At 39.9% G+C, this 25,498-nt stretch overlaps 1 protein-coding gene across 1 annotated transcript in view; it reads right to left on the bottom strand.

Moving 5' to 3' along the window:
- Window positions 1–25,498, bottom strand: part of LRP2 (LDL receptor related protein 2) — a 196,937-nt gene that overhangs the window by 4,776 nt on the left and 166,663 nt on the right. The window contains exons 63-76 of the mRNA XM_042949038.1: window positions 22,300–22,428; window positions 17,878–18,009; window positions 16,684–16,815; window positions 14,844–14,987; window positions 13,572–13,737; window positions 11,789–11,917; window positions 10,323–10,543; window positions 9,349–9,525; window positions 7,025–7,144; window positions 4,427–4,517; window positions 3,560–3,627; window positions 3,062–3,179; window positions 2,401–2,530; window positions 1,318–1,422 (exon numbers count right to left, since the gene is read on the bottom strand). Coding sequence (XP_042804972.1) covers window positions 1,318–1,422; window positions 2,401–2,530; window positions 3,062–3,179; window positions 3,560–3,627; window positions 4,427–4,517; window positions 7,025–7,144; window positions 9,349–9,525; window positions 10,323–10,543; window positions 11,789–11,917; window positions 13,572–13,737; window positions 14,844–14,987; window positions 16,684–16,815; window positions 17,878–18,009; window positions 22,300–22,428 — 1,862 coding nt within the window. The remainder of the gene's footprint in view (window positions 1–1,317; window positions 1,423–2,400; window positions 2,531–3,061; window positions 3,180–3,559; window positions 3,628–4,426; window positions 4,518–7,024; window positions 7,145–9,348; window positions 9,526–10,322; window positions 10,544–11,788; window positions 11,918–13,571; window positions 13,738–14,843; window positions 14,988–16,683; window positions 16,816–17,877; window positions 18,010–22,299; window positions 22,429–25,498) is intronic.

Below are 25,498 nucleotides of genomic sequence, written 5' to 3' on the forward strand. Positions count from 1 at the left end.
CTCTCACTTAGTAATGACAATTTTATCGTGTTCTCTGTGCTGCCTTATTTCCACTGTTGACCATATTTTCAGACAAACAACTCCAATTGTATACTGGCAGCCAAATCTTAGAGGAACAGCATGAATTATTCCCAAACTCAGTGGAGAACTGAGACTCTTATCTTTGGATATTTAGAATAAAATTACTATTCTGAGATGACTGCATACAAGAGGTTGAATTTCTGAAACAAGAGACATAATGGAATTAATACCCCTCTAGACATTTTCTGCAACATTCATGTGATTCCAAGGTTCCCTCCTAAGCCCAAATTACCATGAATATATAGTTAACAAATTACAAGGTAAAAATTCACTCTTTTTCCTATATTTTTTACATTCACTGTTTCGTTTCTTCTCAAACATGTGTTTGTAAACATGGCCTCATTTTATTTCGAGCGAAAATGCCAAATGAAATGCCACATCTATTGTATCATGTGATCATATTTTTGCTACCTGGATATCAAAGGATCAGGAAAAATGCTTAAGATGCAACTGTTTCTGATCTTAAGAATGCTATCCATAAAATAAACCTTTTTATATTTAAAAGGTACCATATCTTATGATTTCAAATGAAGGTTAGGTATTAACCATGAAACTGCATTTCCCTGACGCTGTAGTTGTTTCAACAAAGGAAGTAGGCTAACTGCTGACAGGCACTAGAAGTGGTGTGGGAGCTACTGTTCCAGGTCCAGGGAAAAGTTCTTTCCCTTCATCTACTCACCTATGTCACCTCCCTGCTCCTCTTAAAGATGAGTGAGTAACAGGGCTGCACCAAAGGAAATTTAGGTATCTGCCTATCAACGTTGGGGACTTTAGTTTTCAGAAAAGTATGTGAAAGGCAAGCATAAGGAGGTCACCTCAAATAACACACTGGTGATACCAATAAGAACCCAGAGAGTATACCCAATCCCCCAAATCTCCACATAATGACCTGACAATCAATCACTTGTTCGTTTCACAAATATTTACAGAGAGTCTGTGTGAGTCAGGCACTGCTTGCCAAGCCCCTGAGTGGACTCATAATTCTTGCTCTGACCACTCAGCATGACAAGGCTCTTGGTCAGCACTCCGAGAATGGTTGCCAAGCCTCAGCGACTCTGCAACACGTTGGTGTCATACCCTTGGGTCAGTCCTATTATCGCATTTAGTGAACCTGAAGGGTGGGAACACTGCTTCCTTCCATTTGAGGGAAAGTTAGGAGAACCCTAGGAGGGCATTATTCAATAGCACAAGATTCAGTAGTAGCAGAACCTGAAAGAAAGGGCTGTGACTTCTTACCTGGGTTGGCTGGTGAACCACTTTGACATCACTGTCCCTGGATGCATACATTGGGTTTTCAAATATTATGGGCTGCTTCCCCATCTCCATGGCAAAGTGTTCACTCTGACGGAGAAAAGAAGTAGCTGGTTTACACAGGAAGGAAGGTGCCCTCCTCACACCTGGAGGTATACTAGTTGCTATGCCAAATTTATCCAAAAAGAACTTAAAGAAAAAGCCAGGAGACACAAGGCCTCCACACAGCAAACATCACATGAAGTAACAAATGCACTAATTCATCAGATCAAGGAAACAGAAACACTCTTTTACACCCACATTCTCTTTGGCTCGTTGATGCAAATATTCACTTGGGGATAGGTCTGCACAGCAGAGAAAAGGGTGGCTGGTGGAAAAAAGAGCAAAGAGGAGAAGAGGGAGAGGGGAAAGAAGAAAGAATAGGTAATATTGTACTTTTATGTGGAGGCTAAACATCAAAGATTTGGGAGAAAGGCAAAATATTGAAAGTTATTTTCCAGTCCTGGTTATAGACCCTCATAAAGTAGCCATTTGGTCCTCACAAGAGGTATTACTGTATCCATTTTATACATGGGGACAATGAGGGTCAGAGCGATCAAACTTCATGCCTATTATTACATTCTTAGAAGGCGGCAGAGTTGTGATTTGAACCAACCACTGCATCTAAAATCACTATGTATCCCAACTATACACATTGGTGGGAAAATACAGAAGACTAGGAAACATGGATTTCCCTACTCCTTCCCTTAACATACAAAGAGTCATCAAATAAAAACAATACCCATGCTCTCTCTCCCCTCTCCCCCAAAAAACATAAGACTCTTTAAGATTCTCATTAAACTTAACACTGTTTAGGATTCAAGTGTGGCTTAGAGCCGGGGTAAAGTGCAATTTTATTACTAATATGTTAGAGACCTTTCTGCAAAAACGTAATGTTTCCTAATTTTGTAAAGACTTCACGTTGAGAAGCATACCATTTCATTTTTATTCTAGGTTAATTTTATTCTCTATAAAAAGTGTTTCTTTTATAAAACAGTAAGCATACAGCCATTTTGCGGCCACACTCACCATCACCACTGATCTGTCAATGGCGGACTCAGGCCCAAAACCAGACACTCCAATATCCATGTTAACATCTGCTCCTGATCTGAAGGTCACCCCATTTCCATTTTCAGAGGATTTAACTAGACTGCTTAAGCTGAAATAAAGTAATTGAAACAGTGTACGATTTTTTAAGCCACCTGTTGCAATAGTACCCTCTCCTCCATATTGCTAAAGCTTACTTAAATGAAACGCTCAATTCCCACTCTGAATTCATACCTCAAATATGGTAGGAAGTTGCCTTAGCTACACAGAAGTGTTAAAGCACATTGTTGAATGCTTGACATCTAAGAGAGGGCTAACTTGGCACTTGCAGGAATAAAGCCTGGTCCAAACCACAGACTGTGTTCCAGTCTAATCTGAATCCCCACCAGTGGGCATAACTATTTGGACAATAAAGTGTGATTTGCATTCAGGCTTCAAAAAAGCATTAGATTAAGAGGTTGTGATTTGAAATGATGGCTTTTAAGTTCAATACTTTTTGTTTCTACAGAATAGGTTAAGCTGCACGTTATGCTATTTTAACTTACAAAAAAACCAAACCAAAACAAAACAAAAAACCCTGAATTATTCACATAGTCACATCACCCAAGCTTCTAAAATCAATATTCCACATGATGAAACTGACCTTGGTAGCTTGGGCAGAGAAGGCAAAAGGGAGCCAGTTCTCCTGTAGTGGAAAAATCCTAATGCTGCCAACGCTCCAATTATGATGATCAGGATGCCTGTCAACAGCACAGCCACTGCTGCCACCGAAGAGGGAAGAAAAGTGACCATATCAGCATGGGGAAAGGGAAAGGAACCAATAGACTTAAGAGTGGAAGCTGAGGGCAGAATCAATTCAAAGACTGAGTTAAATAGAATATAAACAGCTTTCAACTTAGGAGCTGTGAAGCATTTCCAGGTCACTCATATATATATTTTTTTAATGTTTAGAGTGCGAGAGAGGTGGGGGACAGAGAGAGGGGGGAACAGAAAATCCCAAGTGGGCTCTGCGCTGACAGCAGGAAGCCCGATGTGGGGCTCGAACTCACAAACTGCGAGATCATGACCTGAGCCAAAGTCGGACACTCAAACAACTGAGCCACCCAGTCGCCCCCAGGTTGCTCATATTCTTAAAACTTACTTGTTCCTGGAGGGACACCTTTTGAAAGTCCTATTTCACAATATTTTCCCATGTAGCCACTGGGACACCTGAAAGTGAAAGGAGAACTGCTCATAAGCTGTGGCATTCTTAGGCTTCCATAGCTATTGTACAAGCACATCTTCAGGTAGAGAGAGGTTTGACTGAGCAAATTACACACGGGACAGTCAGTGTATCTTGCACGACTTTGTTTATTCTGCCAAGATATGATGAGCAGCAAGAACAACTGACTTTGATCTGACTATGAAATTCACTTTCAATGCTGTGGCTATGACACCTGCAAGGTCATCAAATAAATGTACTGGTGTCTACTCTATGCAATGTTTCCATTGAGAATGAAAATGGAAACCAAGATTGTATTCTTTCCGCTGATATGTTTCCATTAAACAGTTTTTAAAGACCTCCATTTATCTTGCGCCACGTTAGAGCTTTCTCAAGAATTCTTTTTTTTCCCCTAAGTCTTTAGCCCAGTCTCTGCTCATCACAAGTGCTTGGGCTGACTCAGCTCTGCTGACAGCTGGTCTCCCACACTCCAAATGTAATTAACACCAGGTGAGTAGAGAAATTGGGGCTGTCACTTCTCTAATCCCTGTTACAGTTGGCTCACAATCCTGTGGGATCTCATGGGGGCTTGTTGGAAATGCAGAATCCCTGTGAATGAGATGATACTTATGCACAGTATGGTTTGAGAAGCACTGCCTTAGTTCTCTGCGGACTCTCCCAAGGGAGGGCAAGCTGGTCACGATGTGAAAATTAGTGAACTGGCAAGGCTCCTGTACTTGTTTTTCTGGCTACTTTGTCTTAAATTCCCCCAAGGCCTACAACTCGGACCTCAACATTCAGACTTACTTGCATTTGGGGAGGTCATTCTCATCAAAATAGCAATTTCCTCCGTACATACACCTGCATGGGGGGGGCATGTTGATAGGACTTTCGATGGCTGCAGAAAGGGAAAGCCATGCATGTGTTAGTCAGCCACACTCAGCAGAGCACCCAAACCATGCAAATGTGCTTCAGGCCCAGGGTCAGAGTGGGGAGTGGATGGGGTCAGGGCAGCTAATTAGTTTCCTCATCAAAACGTTACCTTCCACTTAAGTCAGATGAATATCCTTATCAATAATAAGGTCTTGGAGAGTAATGTACATTTGGTGGAAAGAAAGAGGCAATTTATAGCATTTTTACCCCAGTGGAGAGATGCTACACTCCAGAACATATATTAACATTTAAAAGAAACTTGTGGTAAAGAAATCTCTTAGGACATTCGTGTTCTCATTTGAAGTTTTCAGAATTCTCCTCTGCAAGCCCAGTGAAACACAAGAGTTCAATCTGGGCACACCTCAACACTTCATCTGAAGTCTTCAAAGCATCAGGGACCCATCAATCAAGCAACAATGCAGATACACAGATGCCTGATAGACAGCTGGTTAGAGATTTCCTATTTTTTAAGTCCTCCAACTTGCCCTTGCTCTGGGTCCCTGCTCCAGCTCAGCCCCCACGTACTCCTTGGAGGTGCCTGATGGGGCTGTTAGCGTTTTCATGTCTTATACCTAGAAGATGCTCAGTAAGTATCTGTCACATGTGCACTTATTTAAGGAGCTCAGATATCCTCCTGGCTCAGTCCCTCTATTTGAATCTCTACTCAAAGTTCATTTTATCACAGAGGCCTTCCCAGAGCTCTCTACCTAAAGGCCACCCAACTCCCACCCGACCCTCATCCCTCTTACCCTGCTTTCGTTTTCTCCTTTTGCTTTTACTATCTGACATTATACATTTGGGGAGGGGGGGTAGTCTCTATTTAGAATCTCTATTAGAATATAAGCTCAACAAAGGCAAGGGATCTGTTTTGTTCACTTTCATTATCTCCAGCACTTAGCACTTAGCCCATAGTAGGCTCTCAATAAATACTTATCAAATTAATTAATTAAAATGCCAAACTAAGACCCCATATGGAACAACTACCACCATTATCGTGCTTGCTTTGGTTAAAGTGCTTTTAAACAAGAATCTGACGATAATGCACTTGGCAAACAATGTAAATGAGGAAAGTAGTAGATGAAGTAACATCTTGGACAACACCGCCCATGAGTGCGAAATTGTGATAAATGTCAGAACCATCTGTCTACAGCATACAACAAATGTCAAAAGCTTGAAATTGTTTGGCTCAAAATATTACTAAATACTGTAATCTTGCCAATATTTCCCCCAGCCTCGGGATGAGAGTGGGGACAGGGGAAGAGAAGCGGGAGTAGCTGTTTTTTGGTTCCTGCGTTCATTCTCTAAACCCGCCAACTTTTCCGGCTGGTTCAGAAAAGCCAAAAGTTGGTGCCTTGTTTAACCACTTGCGCCCCCTGGTGGCCACAGGTGGTTAAGCATAGCGTCATCAGCTAAAACTGAGGGAAGGGAACCATAAAATGGGCCACTAAAAAATAAAAACAAGGATGTGAGCCACAAAATGGGCTGCTAGCAAACTACAGGATGATTTTTTTAATGAGTATTATTAAGAATTGGATACTAGCCAGGGACACTAGTTATTCCCCAGGACTTATATATACTCCCTAATTTAAGAGTCACTGAAGAAAGGTCCTGCTAGGCACAGATCATCCACAGCATTTGGGATGAAAAATAAAGCACTGTTTCCTTATTCCAGCCTCCAGCCTCCAACAATGTAAGGTGTCTTTTTTTTTTTAATTTTTTTTTTTAACGTTTATTTATTTCTGAGACAGAGAGAGAGCATAACAGGGGAGGGGCAGAGTGAGAGGGAGACACAGAATCTGAAAGAGGCTCCAGGCTCTGAGCTGTCAGCACAGAGCCCGACACGGGACTCAAACTCACGGACCGTGAGATCATGACCTGAGCTGAAGTCGGACGCTTAACCGACCAAGCCACCCAGGCGCCCCGTAAGGTGTCTTTTTAAATGTACCTTTTTCATTTGTCAAAACTTTGAAATGAGCATGTGAGGAAAAGAGTGACCCTCCTCTTGCCCTCCCATCTGCACTGGATAAGGTCCCCCACCTCAGGAACCTGATTCCCCACTTGAGGAACCCCAATTAAAGCCAGATGGATTCTGGGGCAACAGACATCCAGTATGGAGGTAAAGAAAGGAGGTAGAGACCTTATTGAAAACCCACTCTTCCAAATATCCTTACAAAACAACACAGTGGTAGATTTGGGGGCACTGGATTTGTACCCTACAGATCCTAGCAAATAATTCTCAGCAATCACTGGAACACCAACTCTGTTTGGCTCCCTAAGTCCCACTCAGCTCTGTTCATATCTCCCCATCTCTCATCCCTCCTCCGAGCCACCCCCGCTCTATCCTGCAAAGGACCCAGCCACACGAGGATTTTTTCCAGGCTCCTGCAAGAAGAGAAGCACAAGTAGGGAAGCTACTGAAGAAGGCAGAAGAGCATTCCCAGGGCCCCATGGCTGTGCAGACAGCACCCCTACCTGCGTTACAATCAGTGGTGCTTCCTGCTATAAAGGTGGAGCCTTGGGGACAGGCACAGCTGTATCCTCCAGGTCTCAGGAGGCAGAGGTGACTGCAGACATTTTTGCAGCGGTTGGGCACTGGAAAGCACATGAGGACAGTGGTTAGGGTCTGAAGAGGGAATGAATTCACCAACCAAAGATACGCCCATCAACTGAGTTGTGGCCCTGCCAGGTGACATCAAAGCCCAGCACTTCTAGGCCACATGGCACCTGGCTATTCACCTCATTTACATGACCGTCCCCATGGCACCCCATCAGAGTGGCACAGCCACCCTCCTACTTCTCACCATCCTACACTCACACTGTCTACTGGCCATCATTTATCTCCTCCCCGTCTCTGGCAGATTTGGAAGGTAGGTGTCCAGTCCACTGCACGACCACAAAAACTAATCAACGCAAAGCAATTTGAGATAGTTCAAAAGACCACAAAGACCCTATTATTATGTCAAGATTTGTCGTTACCTAAATTTGGATAGATCGTAATGTGTCCAAATTATATATTACATATGATTTCCACCCTACCCGCACAGGAGTACTTTCTTCAAGTACTTTCCTTACTTGAAAAACAAGGGAATTTAGACCTGTTATTATCAGAATCACCTGAGAGCTATGCACAACTACTGATGCCCAGTCACAGAAATTCAGATTTAAATTGGTCTAGGATGTTACAAGTGTTACCGTTAAAAGCTCCTCAAGTAATTCTAGAGTCATCTGAATTCTACCTTAGCATGTACTATGATTTCTCCAAGGTACAGATGATCTCTAAACTTCTTCTCAGACTAACATTCTGTGATCCTGATTCTCTGGCATCCGGTCTATAACTACAGACAAGGAAATGGCTATAAAATAATAAGCCATATTCCAAAGTCTCACTCAAAATCTGCCCCATTACCATTTCTTCAGCTCTCTAGAAAAGAGCTTTTCAAACTTGAATGTAATATAAACCACCTGGGGAATTTGATTGAAAAAGGCTGGGTGGGGCCTGAGAGACTTGCATGTCTCACCAGTGCTACTGGCCCACGGCCCATACTTGAGCAGGGCCTGGAGCAGGACTTCTCAAATGTGGTTCCTGAACCAGCAACATTGGCATCAGTTGGGAATTTGTTAGAAATGCAAATTTTAGGCCACCTCAGGCATATTAAATCAGAAATCTCTCAGGTAGGGCCCAGCAATCTGTGTTCAACAAGCCCTCTAGATGATTATGATATATGCTAAAATCTGAGAACTACTGGTCCAGAGTAAATGTTAATCTGGCACAGCTTGGTCTAGATTTCTGGCCTACACAGCAATCAGCATTCTCCAAAGGGGGCCCAGCCAACTCCACTGACTCCTAGGTAGCCTTTTCTACAAAGGCCAGAGAGGGGGCTCACCACATGTACCGTCCTCTCCCTTCTTGCCTTTAAAACTGCCCAGCACGAGAGCCCCAGGAGCATGGAGGACTTACGAGCTATTATACTGGTGGGGTTCCCTATATGTGAGATGAAAATAAAATCTAATTATAATTCTGGAGATTAACTAAAGTAACAAATGTCTGGATTAACACTTGAAGAGAGAATCTGACTTATAGAGCTTAATAAAAGCCTATTTCCTTTCCTCACTTCAAAAATTTCCTTCCCTTTTATCTAGCTTGATTCAGTGGTGAAGGATGAATTAGAACACAGGTAACCTGGTGAAGCAGGACCCACAACTAAGAAAATGGGAGAGAGGGGAGGGGGTAGAAATGCATGACTGACAATTTTAAACTGAAGCTCACGTAGCTCAGGATAACTTGACTAGCCTGATGTTCACGAAACCCATTGTTACCCACCTGACACCTAGCAAGGGTTTGATGCCTACTGGATTCTGTGGCCTAGAAGTACATACTTGTAACTCCAAACAATGAGGGCCGAAAAAAATTTTTTTTCTTAAACAGGCTCCAAGCCCAGTGTGGAGGCCAACACAGGGCTTGAACTCATGACCCTGAGATCAAGACCTGAGCTGAGATCAAGAGTTGGACATTTAACCAACTAAGCCACCCAGGCGCCCCAGGACTGAAATATGTTTACTTCATATCTGCTGGTGGTGTATATAATTACATTTGACCGCCAATTTTATTTTTCTTTGGTCGAAATGGTTAAAACACACACACACACACACACACACACACACACACACACACACACACCTTTCATGCACCAAGAGATCAGACTATTATAATCCACTACCATTTTCCAACAATATAGCCATTAATTTGAAATAAGATTTCTAGATAATGAGGAACATCTTACTCCAAGGGATGTTACCTGACCGATCGTATCTATGTTGATGGAAGATTCGAACTTGAGTGAGCCATGGGTTCACCATCAGCATTTTCTCCTTATCGTCTTGCCCAAATTTATCTTGCTTCCATACTTCTCCCTTATTCTTAGATATCCAGTAAAACTGGCCTTCAAAGATGTCCAGGTTATATGGGTTCATTGCTGCTTACGCACAGAGGAAAACCAAAACAAAGCAAGATAATTGAATAGAAAATTCCCTACCCCTCTTTTATGTCAGATGTCGTTATGCTTGAGTTATTCCCTAATTCAATGCCTTGAAAATCCAGGAACATTCAGGCAGACTTTCTGTACATGTGACCACAAAAGTGTGCTACTTTCGGAGATCAAGATGACAGACATTAAACTAGATTAATGTCTACTGGTTCATGCCAATTATAGAGTACTTGCTTGCTTTCAAGTTGCTGATTTGATTTTCTCTTTGGACAATAATTTGGATGGCAGAGATCCTTTTTTTTTTTCTTTGAACATAAGATACCACTTATCAGGAAAAGCTGGTAGATACTGGATCGTTGCAGTTCTGCAGAAATCTGGATTAGAAAATAAAATGTTTCTCTCCTTCTAGATGTTTCCAGTTGTACATAATAAACAATTGAGCATAATAAAAACAAATAGGTCTAGAAATGGTTAGACATGGATTTCCATTGGTACACATGACTGTCGCCCCTATCAGGGCAACCTAATAGGAAACTTGGTTATTTCAATATCTGTTGCTAAGAGTGTCTTTTAAAAATTATGTTAAAAGGATAAAAACAAAACAAAACCTTAATTACTACTAATGGATTCATTTGCATTTAAATCAGCAGCTGGAAGCTGAGGGGAGCAGTATCTAAGAAAATATATCAATCGGTTCCTAAGATTCAGATTCCTTCTGGAGAAAATGGGCAGAGAATGGAAATATATTTATTATTTAACATGGTAAATTGTAACTCATTTCTAACCTGCATTTGCAACGATTCTTCTATCAGTCCCATCATGTTTTATACTTTCAATATTGTTCTCCTTGAAGTCACTCCAGTAGATCCGGTCATTGTTCAGATAATCAATAGTGAGGCCTGTTGGCCAACCAAGGTCCTCCTGCACCAGGATGTTCCGATGTTGTCCATCCATCCAAGCAGACTCGATTTTAGGTTCTCTGCCCCAGTCAGTCCAGTACATAAGCCTGTAATGGAAAGTTTCCTCTAGTGAGGCTTCTACACTGAAACAGAGCATGAACTTCCAAAAAGGAAATCAACTATTTTTCATTGAGATCTGGGTGCTAAGTGATGCTATTTTTATACTTTACTTTAGAAGAAAGGGAGAGAAAAGGAGGGGCCAGTGCATCTGTAGTCCTTCCTGAAAACTTCCTCAATAGAGATTGCCCAGCCCTGTCCAAGTATATACATTCAGACAATTTAAAATGTATAATGACAAAGCTGTTCATTCTTCATAAAGTATTTATTGAATGCCTATGTGTGAGCAGCACTGTCCTGTGTTCGACATGTATCAGAGAACAAAACAAGAATTCCTATTTTAAAATGGAGACCAGGGATTGCACCACCTCAAATACCTGGAAAAGACCAGGCAGGCAAAAAAAATGACTGGAGCACAGCAGTCATGAACATCAAGCGATGGTGAGAGCAAAGCCCTGTCTACAAGTTCCAGGCAATACTGCATCAAGGAAGGGATACCTAACTGGTGTTACCAGTTGTTCTGGTTTTTCAAGCCAAACATACAGCGTAAAATTTGTGTGTGTGTGTGTGTGTGTGTGTGTGTGTGTGTGTGTGTGTGTTAGCAATTAAATTTAAAAAACCTAAAAGCTCTGTTTAGTTCAAGTAAAATATATCTGTGAGCCATATTCAGCTACCACTTTGCAGCCTCTAGTCTAAACCAATCACCAGGTATAAACCAATCCTTAAATTCTATTGAGAAATGTGTGGATTTTGGACAACTGGGTTATGGAAAAAATTGTGGCCAGAGGCCTTCCCCTTACACAGTATCAGTCTGAAGCTTGGATGGTCCTAAAGATCTTTAGGGCATCTGAAATTAGTCATAGATGTCAATGCAAAAAGTTCAAAGTCAATTTCAGTACAATTAGGAAAAAATAATTAAAGATATAATTTCTTGAAAATCCAGTGGCAAATATCTAGAAAATGAAAGACTCCTTCAAGTACTGGGGTGCCTGGGTGGCTCAGTTAAGTGTCCAACTTGTTTAAGTTGGACACTTGGTTAAGTGTCCAACTCTTGATTTGGGCTCAGGCAGGTCATGATCTCACGGTGTATTGGGCTCTGCACTGATAGCGTGCAACCTGCTTGGGATTCTCCCCCTCTCTCTGTCCTCTGTCCCTCTCCTGCTGGCATTCTCTGTCTCTCTCAAAATAAATAAACTTAAAAAAAAAAAAAAAAAAGGACTCCTATAAGTACTTACCCTAGTTTGGGATTCACAACCACTGCAGCTGGTTGATCCAGTTGGGTGGAAATCAGCCACTTTGTGTACCTCCCATCAAGTTTAGCCACCTGGATCCGTTTACTCTTGGCATCTGACCAGTAAATATGCCTGAATTTAAAGGGACAAAGTTAAAAATCCAAAAAATCTGGACTGGTCATTTCGAGGGAAGAGGTTTGAAGATGAAAGCATTCAGTTTGGAAGCTGGGGCCAACAAGACAACCACTTAGATACTCATGATGAGAGCAGAGTCTCCCTCCATCAGGAATGCTCCAATCTCTTCAGCCAAGGGAGCATCTTTGGAAAGTTACAAGTGGAAGAGTAAGGGATAGAGGGGACTCCTTCCTGATCAGCCAGGATCAGTGATGATGGTGGACATCACATCTGGCATTACTACGAGACATGTACTTTCCAGGTGGAAGTCACCAGGCATTGTTTAGCTGGTCCTTTAACTGCAACTGCCCTGTGAATCTGTTTCGATTCAACCAAGAGCCCCAGTGGAATTAATAGGAATCTGGCATCAGCTCCAATGAGCGGAAATAGCCTTTCCAAAATAATGAACTCAGCAAGGCCACCCTGCCCTATTTTCACTATTAGAGCTGCAGGTCTCAGTCTCTTACAAGCAGAAAGACTTCGTCAGCTTCTTCACTCGCTCTTTCATTAAGGCTGAGAAAGAAGCAAAACTTCACACATGAAGACAGATTTGCTACTGCCTGTTTGGTTTTCAGAAGGAAGTGCTACAGTCTATATAGTTTCAAGTTACTGACTCTCTGAGGCCTTGTTTCCTGACAAAAAATGCTGAAATGACTGTCCTGATAGCCTGTGGGCACAGCAGGGACCTAATTAACTTCTTCAGAGATATTCAAGTCTTCCAGGAGCATTAGACAGGTTTGTTAAAAGGTAAAAACTAATTTGTGCTGCAAATGACTCTCATTCTCCCAGAGGTCGGCAACAAGCCCCTGAGACTCCCCTCTCAAACATTTTTTTCATTATTCATTCCTTTCCAAGTCCATGGGGGAGTCTATGAATGTGTGAGCTCTGATTCCAACATAATCACTTTCCCATAAATGCCACTCCAATGCAAGGCTCCTCCTCAAAAAAGGAGCTTATGAACTTTTCCACATCAGTTTGCATGTCATGAATCTGCCTGAGGATAAACCTACTTAAGGCTCTTATTTAGAGATCATACAAAAGCTCTGGTTCTAGTCCCTGGGGCTCCAGGAGACCTAAAAGAGCAGAACAAAGCTGACACTGCTATTAACTCAACCCAAAGACTACACAGGAAAGTCAAATTTCCAATCTGTTCAGACAATACAGTCTGCTCAAAACACAAGATGTGGGTTGTTCCTCCTCAAAATAATTACCAGAGAAAAATGTCTCATCTCAACTGCCTTGCTGGTAGAATTGTGAGACTGTTCCATTTCTTCTAAAATGAATAGTGCTGCCATACTGGAAGTTAATTTTGGAATCCAAAATTCTGTCGGCAAGAAAGCTCTCCTAGATATAATACAAAATCTTGACTTCGGTGCTTTCCCAAACTTTTTCATGGCATACATAGACTATAGGAAATGATACTGTCTATATGACACCTTGGGGTAAGCAGAGGTGGTTGCTGGGGCTAGAGAAAGCCCAGGCATCAGCCAGCTGCACCAGCGCTGAATGCACCCATATCTGGGTCAGCTTAACTCACGTGGTGTGAGTTAAGCAGGAGGGAGATCTAGCCAGGAAAATAGAATTGACAAGAGGGGAACGTGGCTAAATTTACCTTCCAACCCAGTCCACTGCTAATCCGTCTGGCTGCATTATGTATTTCAGGTTCAGGTTAACCTTTGACACAAGATTATTAGTACCGGATTCAAAGTTGGGGATGTAGGCACGTTTAATAGCACCAAATTCAGAACCGTGGCCTAGCACAGTGTAATATATGACACCTGCAAGGGAAGACAAACAGGTGAGTTTCATCTTAAGAACATCAGGTAAGGGAGGAACTGGGGTCTAATCGGGTGGACTACTGTTCCTTCCTTGACATCTCTACTTCCTTATTGTTCCTATAAGACTAGTAATTCAATTACATATATCTGATCAAACTCAACACATTATACTTGAGCTACTAGCTACAAATACTTCAACTGATAGCTTATTGATACTGACTTAGCTGTCTCTATTTCAAGGTAAGTTATTAAAATATATTTCAGTCAAGAGCCTATTTTCTCTCATTAGGATCAAGTTCTAGTTTCAAAAAAAAAAAATGTATGGATAGACCAGGGGCAGACTATTCAATAACTGGCAGTAAAGGAGCTATGTAGACAAGAAATCCTATTTAGCGTATAGACTACAGGATAGTGGATGGCAGGCATTTAAAAATCAAAGGAAGACTATGGCTTCCTAGGTATTTTCCATGCTTAAAAATTTTATTGTATTGTGTAAGTGTGAAGACACTACCATAAGAAATCTTACATTGCATTGTTATTGATAGTATGCAAAGCATTTTCACATGTTATCTCATTTGATCTTCAAAAGAACTCTCAGAGGTAGTCAGGCAGACAAGAATACTGTTCTTATTTTACAGGTAAGAAATGGAGAACCAGAGAATTGTTACAATTATTTAAGGTGGTTTAGTAAAAGCATATATAAAACACTACGGGCTCATGAGTGAGTACTTATGGAACTGTGCCCAGGAAGAATTATAGAAGATGTCAGAGGAGGTGACATTTGAACTGAGTAGAAACGTTGAGTTTGAGTAGAAATTTTGAAAGGTACAGTGATGGGGAAGAACAGTCCCTACCTGAGCAAAGACAAAGAGATATGAGGTGGTCCTGAAAGGATAATCCCCAGAGATGGGAGAAGGTTTGGTTAGAAGTTGACAAAGTTTGGCTGGGACCCACCGTCATGCTAAGGCATCCAGAACATGCTGGACAGGAGGAGCTCCCTCTTCCACTCATGCAACAAAATTCACTCATTGAAAAATAAATTCCCCAAAGTTCAACACCTTATAATTCAATTAATATCAATGACAGATGTGAAAGTTCATACTCACTGAGACCTATGCCCTCAGGATCCCAGTCATAATCAATAGCCTGAATACGTTCCTCGCCTTCAAGATAATCTGAGAACTTCTCAGATGAGAGATTATACTTTCGAATTCTCACATTTTCAGGCAGTAGCAACAAAGGAGGATTACCTGTAAATAAGACAAGGGCCTCTTTATCTGTTTGAATTCTATCTGAATTCTTTTTTGTATAAAGTAGATATAAAATAGCAAGTATCCTCCCACCTTTAAAAAAAAATAAGTTTTTATAGAAATCTGACTATCTCTGCTAATCAGTAGAGCTAACTACCCAACTGGGTTGCCAGATCTGTGACAGTGGACATTCTTGCCTCCACTTTCAGGTGGAAAGCTAATATTTCTGCTAGGGATGTTATCAGTTCTTTATTCCTATCCACGGTGGGTGATGGTTTAGAACAGGGCAAGACTGAGACCCCTAGACTGTGTCCTCTTTTTCACTGATTTTTTTTTCTTTATTCACTGGCAATAAAACACAAGACTGTAGACAATCTCACAGAAGAAATACAATATGTATAGTGTTACTAAAAGTTTACCAGGAAGTCCTCATTCCTTACTCTTTACTGACAGAATTTATGATTGTTTTAGCAGGTAATCAGCTCCACAATTCAATTTATCTTCCAGCTAATGACAAAAACAGCTCATCCTTGTTCTTACCCAAAGCAGCTATTTCAATGGTTACTCATCTCGAAGTGCACTGTTTGAATTTTAAAATTTAATTTACTTGCAATAATATCAATCAAATCTCATTTAAGTAACTTTTGAAAGTTCACTTTATATATTTCCTCTGTCTTGACATTGTGCTTTATGTGACTACGAGAATTTATTTCAGTCATCTCCTTAGTTAAACGACTTGAACATTTTTTTAATTTGCTGCCTAATTACCAGACCAACTGCTCAAATGCCTTTACTCTAGTTTTCACTCAATGTCAGGAAGGTTTGGGGGGTAAAATATTTAAGTATGCTAATCAAATGTATGCTTTAAAAGCCCAATTTGTATAAAGAAATTGAACAGCCATTTTACTCTTAAATCTTAAAAATGTGATTTCCTTTTCAAGTTCTTTAAACTCCAGTACAAACTTCAAATTCAAATCTGTAAGACTTGTGAAGACCTATACCCTTCGACGGGGATATGCTGATTTTGGTCAGAACTCTGGAAATTTGGACTATATAATACTTCTGCCACACAGTCTTTCTCTTTTGTCATTTCTATCTAGTACTTATTACTGCTTTCTATCAGGCCTCTCAGATACTGGCATTAACCTAAAATGTAGAACAAATGGTTGAAATTATAAATGAGCCAGACTCTTTCTGTCTATGATCAGCAGTCCATGAACAGTAAAAAAAGAAATTACCAACAGAATGTCCTTGACTTGCCCCAACTGAATGAGACTATTTTTCATGAATTACAGGGTTCCCACACCTTAGTCTTAGAGTGGGAGCTGGAGGGTTTCATTAATTTCCTTCCGTTGACCACCACCCTATAAGCAAGCTTTTCTTGTGTAAATATTCTGGAAGGTGACATCTTGTCCACTTTTTGAAGTTTTTATCAAGGTGGACAAGATGCTAAGCCAAGAATAATAAATAATACCTGACTCTCATTTTAATTCCTACGTATTTGTTGTGGGATTGCAGTTACTGTCTTAATCTGGCAGGAGAGGAGAGAGAAGAGAGTGGATGGGTGTTGGAAGAGAAGTAGCTGGTGAATTAAAAATAAGACTGAGAGCCTAAAGCTTATTTTCTGGTATGTTGTACTCATCAGCATTTATTTCTCTAAAAGTCGATTGATTAATCCCAGCAGAACCCAGCATACCATCAGCTGCGCATCGTTTTCCATAGCGGTCACTCACAGACCTGAAGCCTTCGGCACAGGAACACTCATAACTTCCTTTGGTATTTTGGCAGTGCTGGGGACAAACCCCAAATTGCTCACATTCGTTGATGTCTGTAGATACAATAAAAGCAAATATGCACCATCTGCTCCCAACCATTCCTTAGAGACCCTGCTTCTGTTTAAATCCATACTCATAAACAATGCGGACTGAGAAAGCTGCAGACAAAAATAAGCCATGACACCATCATTTGTGGAACACTTACTAAGAGTCAGATGTGGTTTCACATGCCTCTGCTGTTTTTCCCTCATTTAGTCCTCCAGAGCGACTCTGCAATATGGAGTATTCCTAAACCCAAAGTCCCAAAGCTAGGAAGCAATGAAGATGGGGTTCAACTGCAACAGTGCAGCTCTACAATAGCAGAATAAAATTTTCACTTTTGGAAAGCCGCTGTGTGTTGGTGTTGTTCAGTTCCAGTTCCCTTGCCCTCACTAGCTTCAGGAAAGGGACTCATTCATTTGATTTTTTTTTGATTGAGTTCTTAAGCTTCAGCTTCCAAAAGAACTGTCCCAATCATCTGAGTATGATACATCATGAGTTAGAAACAGAAAATTCAAATAAGAAAAGACACTTAAAATCATACTCAGTCCTTACCATCTTGATAAGCTAGCTTCTAACCCCATACCTCAGAACTCACTTATGTTTGGCATAAGAAAGTGTGTAACAAATATATGTTGTTGGACTTTGATGAAGAAAATAAAATTTGTGTTTATTTAAAAAAAACTGGTCTCTCACACTGATACAATAAGCAGTCAGCATTACTGAAGTCTTTGGCAGACATTACTAAGGATGAGCTATCTGCCTAGCCATCTGCTAGGGATTGGCAAGATAGCATGGGAAAAAAGTAATCAGCATTCCTGAGTGTTGTTTTTTCATGTCCCAAGAAATTAGTGAGCAAAATCTTAACATCATCATTGGTTACATACATCATGAACGTACAGTTTATACTCTCAGAACTGATCGTCACCCTCTAACAGTAAAATTACTGGTGCATTTAAGTATTTTCATGAGCAAGAACCAAGAGTTTGGCCCCATTAAGGGAATTCAACAGGGGTTTAATAAAAGGGAATGAGTGGAAAACCTAAAAAGTAGGAATTGTAGGAAATATACTCTACCATCACAGGAGTTCCTGTCCAAAATACTGGCTTTGAACCCAGGTCTACAGGAGCAGATAAAGCCTCCTTCACTTAACTGCGTACAATTTTGTTCGCATAGATTCTCCGCACATGATCTTTCTTTTCCTGTATCTGGAAAAACAATCTTAGTGTTACAAATGAAAGGTATAAACACTTATCTATAGCCTATTATAGGACATCTCAAGATAACCCCTTTCCATAAGTCGTTGTGAAGGATTGAGGACCCCTGTATTCAAATATCTGGTAACACCCTGAATGCCACTTATACAAATGTATATAATGTTAGATTCTTGAGGCAATTTTTCCATTTTACTCATCACTGCCAGGCTTACCCTCAGGGCATCCAATTCCAGAGTCCAGAACTATGAAGTCAGAGGCTCTTTACAACTGTAACCATCTGTTCTGCTATTATATATATTTAGATATGTAATATCTGATATATTATATATATTAGGATTAAGATATATAAAATGATATATGTAATATATATCCTATTATATGTGTAATTAAGGACACTGATACAGGTTAGAGCAACATAACAAATAGGAGGAAATTATAAAGTTATAAGAAGACCAACTGAGATATGTATACACATATATATCAAGTGTTGGCCAGTTATAAGTCATACCACTGCTATAAGAACCATAGAGAGGCCTGCATTAAAAGGAATTTTGCAACAACATATATGAACCCAGGACTTTAAAAATATTCAGACCCTATTATCCAGTTTTCCATGTTAATACATTTTCCTTCAAAAAGAAATAAAAATGTGCACTATGATTTATCTAAGGATTATAAATTATTGATAATAAAATTTTGAAAACTTGAACAATTATGGTACACTGCATTTTATCAAATCTGAGTAAGCCACCACTGGTGCACTACTTTATGTAATACTAAAAAAGAAAAACTCTGGGACTTACACTATGGCATGTTATCAACTGAAGAATGATCCTTGTTTCAGAGATGTTAAAATGTGAAAATAAACATGCATCTTAGAATCAATGAGTTATGATTATCTACATGATGGATTGTTAGGCAATCATTCAAATTCATGATTTCAAATGATACTTTGACATGGGAAATATCTATAACAAAAATGGAGGGAAAGATTGTAACACTACATAAAGACTATGTATCTTTATTTTTTTTAATATTAATAATTTTTACACATACATGTGCAAAAAAAGACAACAGAAGTACACCAAACTTTAAGATTAGTTGTCTTTTAGTTATAGGATTCAAGTGATGTTTACTTTTGATGGTTAATATTTATTTTCTTGGTTTTATAGCTTTCATAATACAAAAAAAATTCAACAATAGTCCATTTTTATAGGGCTCATATGAATGACTCTTGTTATCCCTACTGTTCTGGGGTCCAGATACTCCAGGGAAGACTTTTAATAACTCATACTCCATCCTCACAGTTCATTGTTCCTCATTGCCCTGAATTCTTGTCTCTGCCAATATCTGTCAAAGCCATCTGGCTTTCATTTGTGTATTATTGTAACTTTGCATCTTTTATCCTGAGTCTCCATCTAACCCTCAAACCCAGGTCTTACAGGGAAGCTGACAAAGATGAACATACCTAGTGAGAGACAATGGGGGAACCAGGGGTGGGAAGGGCGGTGGTTATCTCCATAAAGGATTCAATCTTTGTCTGCCTCTCAAATGAAATTCTCTTGGTCACAGGCTTCTGAATATTTTAGCCAAAGAGACTGTGGTATCTCCTGGCTCAGTCCTTTTAAAGCAAAATAGATTTGTATCTATCTGCCTCCTATAGCAGGTAATGAGGGTTCCTTAGGGTACAATGACTATTTAAGCATATGAGGTTTGAAATGACTAAAAGCATTGAGTTCAAAAAAGAAAAATAATCACAAAATAAAGTACCATGGTATTCAATAGAATGTTGCCATTGAAGTTCATACTTCAAAGCTATATACATGAACGCCTTATAATAAAGGTCTTGTCTAGCTCTCAAGAACTACACATTGCTAAATAAGTCTATTCTGATTTTTTATTTTTTCTAGAGTCATGTCATTGTTTTGTCTTTCTAAGAATTTGGCCATTTCACCTAAGTAGTCTAATTTGCTGACATCAAGTTCCTCATAGTATTCCCTTTTAAATTTCTTTTAAATTTCTATAAGGTTGGTAGTGATGTCACCACTACAATGTTAATAAGTGTGACCTGTTTTTATTAATTTGGACAGCCCTAAGCTACACACATAACCTCTCTGGGTCTCATGTGTATAATTAGACTCTGTAATCTTCTGTGACTAAAGGTCCCATGAAGTAAACATTTCTAGACCAATTGCCTCCTTGAGTGAGTTATACTCTTATGAAGCAATAGTCCTTCAAACAAGAGCAGAAACCATATAACATTATAAGATTCTTCCTCAAATATGAGGAACTTATAACTTCTTTCATCTGAAAACAATCACCATCTTAATCCACAAACAACAGATCTATCCAAAACCAAACATGACACTGTATTTATAATATAGGCACTCTATTTTCTATTTTATGAAGGAATAAGAACACTAAGCAGAGAAATAGCAAGTCAATCTACCTTTATGGGGCTAATTATTTTCTTTATACTTCAATGATGCTAGAAAAATACTAATGTCTTTCTCTCTTGATTTTAAAATATTTTTTAAAAAGCAAATATATGCCCTGAACACCTCAGGGATCCTGTTTAAAATTAAAAGGATTGCTTCTTGGCCTTTTGGCTAAGATCAAGTGTAAAATTAAAAAGAGAAGGAGAAAGAAGGGGAGAAAGGGAAAAGAAAAGAAAGGCGAGTAGATTAGTAGCACCTGAGAACTGATATTTTAAATAAGAATTCTATGTCTTAAATTATTGACCCACAGAAGACTGAATTCGTTATGACATATCCACTTAATACCTAAAAAAAAAAAAAAAAAAAAATGCTGCTTCCAAACCTAAATTAATGTTTATGCTACTTACTCCCTTTCAATAAAGGCTGCTTTTAATCAAATGTCTTTTGAATTAAAAGTACTGTGGTCTATTGTGAGCCTTTTACATGGCAACTAAAAGAGGAACTAATGTTTGACCCATGCCCAACTTGGAAATTCTCCAAACTCCTGGGACAGTTCACATGTCAGTTGTGGCACCAAATCTAGACTCAAATCTAACACCTAGTTTTGCAAATCCTGTCATGTTCATACTTTTTAAAATATTTCATCAAGTCACATTGTTATGTCAAAAACTCCAAGCCCCACTAGGAAGTGGGTAAAATAAAAGGCAAATCAACTCATTATGACCAGTTATTTACCCTCCTTTGTAACTCACACAGGAGAAAATTTGCCAGGAAATCCTTGGGATGCCTCAGGAAAGAGCATTTAAAGCCCAAGAAGTTGAAATCTTGTGGAACTAACTAGGATGATTAAGTCATGGGCTCCTAGAGTTTGAAGAACTTTCTTTCCTAGGAAGAAACGGAGGCCTGGAGAGGTCGGTTGATGATCAAAAGGGCACAGCTAGTGGCAGAGCAAACTAGAGGTCTTGTTGGGACTCACAGGACTATTCGAATCCTGCCTCTGCCACTCTGCATGACCTCAAGCAACGTCCTAATAAAGCTCTCTGAGATTATATAGACAGACATAGTAATAGCAACCCAATGGGGTTGACTTGAGTGACAAATTAGATAATGTATGTGCAAGAATTTCATAAGAGCTCTAAAGGACTAAAAAAGTGTAAATTATTAACATGTCATCCCAACATTTCCGTCACAATATTGAACTAGAACCACCCATTGGTTGTGTTCATCATTCTTTTCCTACACAAATCCTCCCTCAACTTTAACAATAAAAATAAATGTTCCTTCCAAGGCTCCCTGTGACATCCCCATCTTTATCAACTCCCCTTAGAAGCTTTTCCCCTAAGTGCCAAAGGATACTGCATCTAGCTTATGGTCAAAAAGTATGCAGACTCATAAATGAAAAACAGCTTTCAGGTGCTGAGAGGCACCTAGTTAACGGGAGAAGGATGTGCTCTGCAGTTAGGTAGATCAGAATTGAAATTCCTGCTCAACCTCTTAACAGCAAAAAGGCATGGCCAGTTTTTTTAAACCTGTAACCCAGTTTCTTCATTAAAAATAAAAAAAAAAAATTGAGGAAGAGAATAATACCCAGCTCATAGGATTGTTACAAGGGTGAAATAAGATAATCCATGTACTGTTTAGCACAATGTCTGGTACAGAGTAAATGTCTGGTACCAACGTCTGGTAGAGTGAAGGCTCAGTAACAGGTAGCTATGACTGCAGTTCAGAGCACAAATTGAATTAAAAAGAACTATGTGGTTATCATCTACTTTATGTTCTTGCATGCTTTCATTAGGTAAACCTGAGTTACTCCAATGAACTCTAGAAATAAATATTTACTTACTGCAACCTGTTTCATCAAAATGGTCACCACAGTCATCGACATCATCGCATACAAGATGTTGTGAAATGCAATGTCCGTTGCTGCACTTAAATTCATCTTCTCTACAAGGTCTAGAGGTCGAAGCTACACCTGTAATTCAAGAACAAAAGTTAAAGTCAAAGTCAAAACCTTCTCTTCTGTGCAACAAGATGCTTCCCTCTGTGGCAAAGATGGTTATTGTTCACAAATAAGCCTGTGCTTCCCCTACATTTCCCAGTCCCCCCTGCAGTTATGTTGGGACCATGTGACTCGTTCTGGTCAATGGGCTATGAGTAGGAAGCGAGATATGTCACTGCTAGACTGAAACAAATAAAGCCCACGTGCCTCTCTGCTTTGACAACCTGGGAAGCCATGTGTTTCAGGTGGCCTAGTTACAAGATGGAGGAGGGTTGGGCAACCTACACAGGCCTTTACCTGGGTGAGAAGTAAGTCTTCATTAGGTTCACTGCTGAGAGTTTGAAATTTGTTGGGTGCAGCAGCTAGTATTAATTACCTTCAATCGTATATATATAAAGCGCTTCCATTATAAACACCTAAATTATTTGGCACTGGCTTCATAGTCAGGAGGCAAGCAATGAGGAAAGTGATATTGGAGGCAGGAAAGATGGAGACCCATATTATGCAATGGCAAAACATCTGGTAAAAGTGTGACTTGGGAAAAATCAGAAGGCAGACCAACTGCTCGATGAGCATGTCAATCTATGGAAAGAGGTTAGAAAACAGAATGTTAGTAGTGTGCATTCCTTGTCATTACCAGTTGGGCCAGATAGTATTAAGACAGAGAAAAGCTCAGGGAAGAACCAGATGATTTATAAGCAGAAATGAAATAAAGTAAAGTCTAGATGCATGGGAAGAACTGACTGCATTTAGATCCCAAACAGTGAGATTCTGCTGTTTAGAAGTCATTGAGACAGAAAGACCCAGGAAAACCTGACTTGGATGAAATGACAAAGGTACATGACAAAGGTACATGGGGAAAACAAAGCAAAAAAAGAAAGCAGATTCAAAAACTATGTCTCAAAAGTGAGGTTCTTCACTTTTAGAAGTGACTGGAATCAAACAGATGAAAAGCCTGTCAATTTCCAGGAAATATATGACCAAGCAAACCAAAATACTCTGATGGGGACTCTAAAACCCGTGGGCCCCCAAACCTACAAGCAGGGAGTGGCTGAAAGCTGTGCAGCTCCTAAAAAGGGCTTATTCTCTTGTTCCCTCTTCACCGAAGAGGGAAAAAGACAAGGAAATACTCCCAAGGGGTGGAGACAATGAGGGACAATAGACCCAGCGCTCCTCTCAGAGCAGAGCCATGGCCTCGTCAGTGAATCTCCTCCACTCCCCACTGTAGTGGCCTTCACAAAGTCTACATAGGGTAACCATACAGTCGAGAGTAAAAGGGCACTGTTAATAACTCCACCAGAGCAACAGACATAAATCAGGACTGCCATGCGCCAACATGTGTCACCTAGTGTCACCTGGTGTCTCAGAATTGCTACAGAGTGGTAAAGGCAGTAGATCTCTAATTCTTTCTTGCCCAGTGGGAATCTTTATTTCTATTATGCTTCCCCCTGATCCACCACTATCTGTTGGGGGCAAGGGGGACACAAATAAAACTTATTTATGGACCAAGGGGAACCGAATCTGGAATTGACAGCAGGGCTACAGCCTACCCATCCAGGGCTCCTAGATTTCAGTTACTGAATGGGACTATGAGTCACATCCCTTGGAGTGAGGGTGAGGGAGTTCTATGCATGGGAAGAAATGTGTAAACGGATTGTTACTGACATAAGGGTAAACTGTGGTGGAAATCATTGTTATTCATTAAATATCCATGCACTTCCCTGGGCTTCCCAGTCCCCCTTGCAGTCATATTGGGGCCATGTGACCAGTTCCAACCAAATGACCGCAAGCACAAGCAACATCTATCATTTCCAGGCCCAGAAGATTAAGAACCTGTGTACCTCTTCCATTTCTCTCTTCTCCTGCCTCAGCAACCTCGAAGACTATGTGTTCCAGGTGGCATAATTACAGGACAGAGAACTGCCTGACCTTCATTGAACTTTAAATCAACCTCTGCAATCTTCAGCTATTGAAATTTGCAGTTTATCTGTTGTGATGGCAAGCCATGATTCCTTTAACTAACAATTTACTCTTTGGGAAGAGTAAGTTTACAGCCCCTTTTATCCACTTTCAGATTTTCCCATGTGCTATAATTGTCTTGATCCATTTAAAAAAAAAAAAATGGCATTAACAGTAAGGGAAATGGAAAGGGAAGGGGGGTAGGGGGAAACTTGCCCAAAAATTTTTAAGTGTTTTATTTCTGGGTTTTCATCCTTTTGTTCTCTACCTCAAATAAACATAGCAACAATGTTATAACCATAGGTTAGCCTCTGCCAAAAGGAAAAAAAAAAAAAAAACATAAAATGGGTACAACTGGAGGACTGCAATAGTGTCAGTGTCCTCCCCAATGTCCCCTCCAGGATGAGAGCTGGCAGGGAGAATTCCAAGGCCACATCAATACAAGGGATGGAAAACAGAAAAATTAGCCATTTATGTCAATTTTCCCAAATAGTATCCTTTAAGGAAAAAATATAATTGGAGTCTGGGGAAATCATTTTCCTCGCTGACTTTTTCCTAAGTAAATTATCCAAAAAATTAATTAACTCTCCCATCCAATGAATAGATTTTAAAACATTCTCAAAATGGGGAAGCAGAGATTTTTTTCAATATCTAAAACATTAAATGCAGCCAGTTTGAAACTTCGATCTTAAAATAATCCCTTATTTTTCTCTTCTGAGAAATGAATTTTCATTTTAAAGATGCATGTAAGACAAGATCTGTTAACACCGGGGCTGCCTTATTTAACATGACCTTTTCGGTTGGACATTGAGAAGTTCATATGCCTACATTAGCAAGAAGTAACTCTAGGCTAAAAAGTAGTCAAACTTCATTTCTTTAAAACAAATAAACCATTAATTTGTGAAGTGCCAACCAGCAATTAGTGTTTGTTCTCATTTTAAGAGAAAAAAAAGGGGGGGGTGGAAGCTTATTGAATATTTAAATGAAGACTGAATAATTAAGGGACTTGCTCAAATCAGACAGGAAAAAGCGGGCAGGGATGCAACTGAGTAACACGTAGGTTTATACGTCTGTAAAGAACTGT

This window comes from Panthera leo, chromosome C1 (genome assembly GCF_018350215.1).
Source record: "Panthera leo isolate Ple1 chromosome C1, P.leo_Ple1_pat1.1, whole genome shotgun sequence".
Lineage (NCBI taxonomy): Eukaryota > Metazoa > Chordata > Mammalia > Carnivora > Felidae > Panthera > Panthera leo.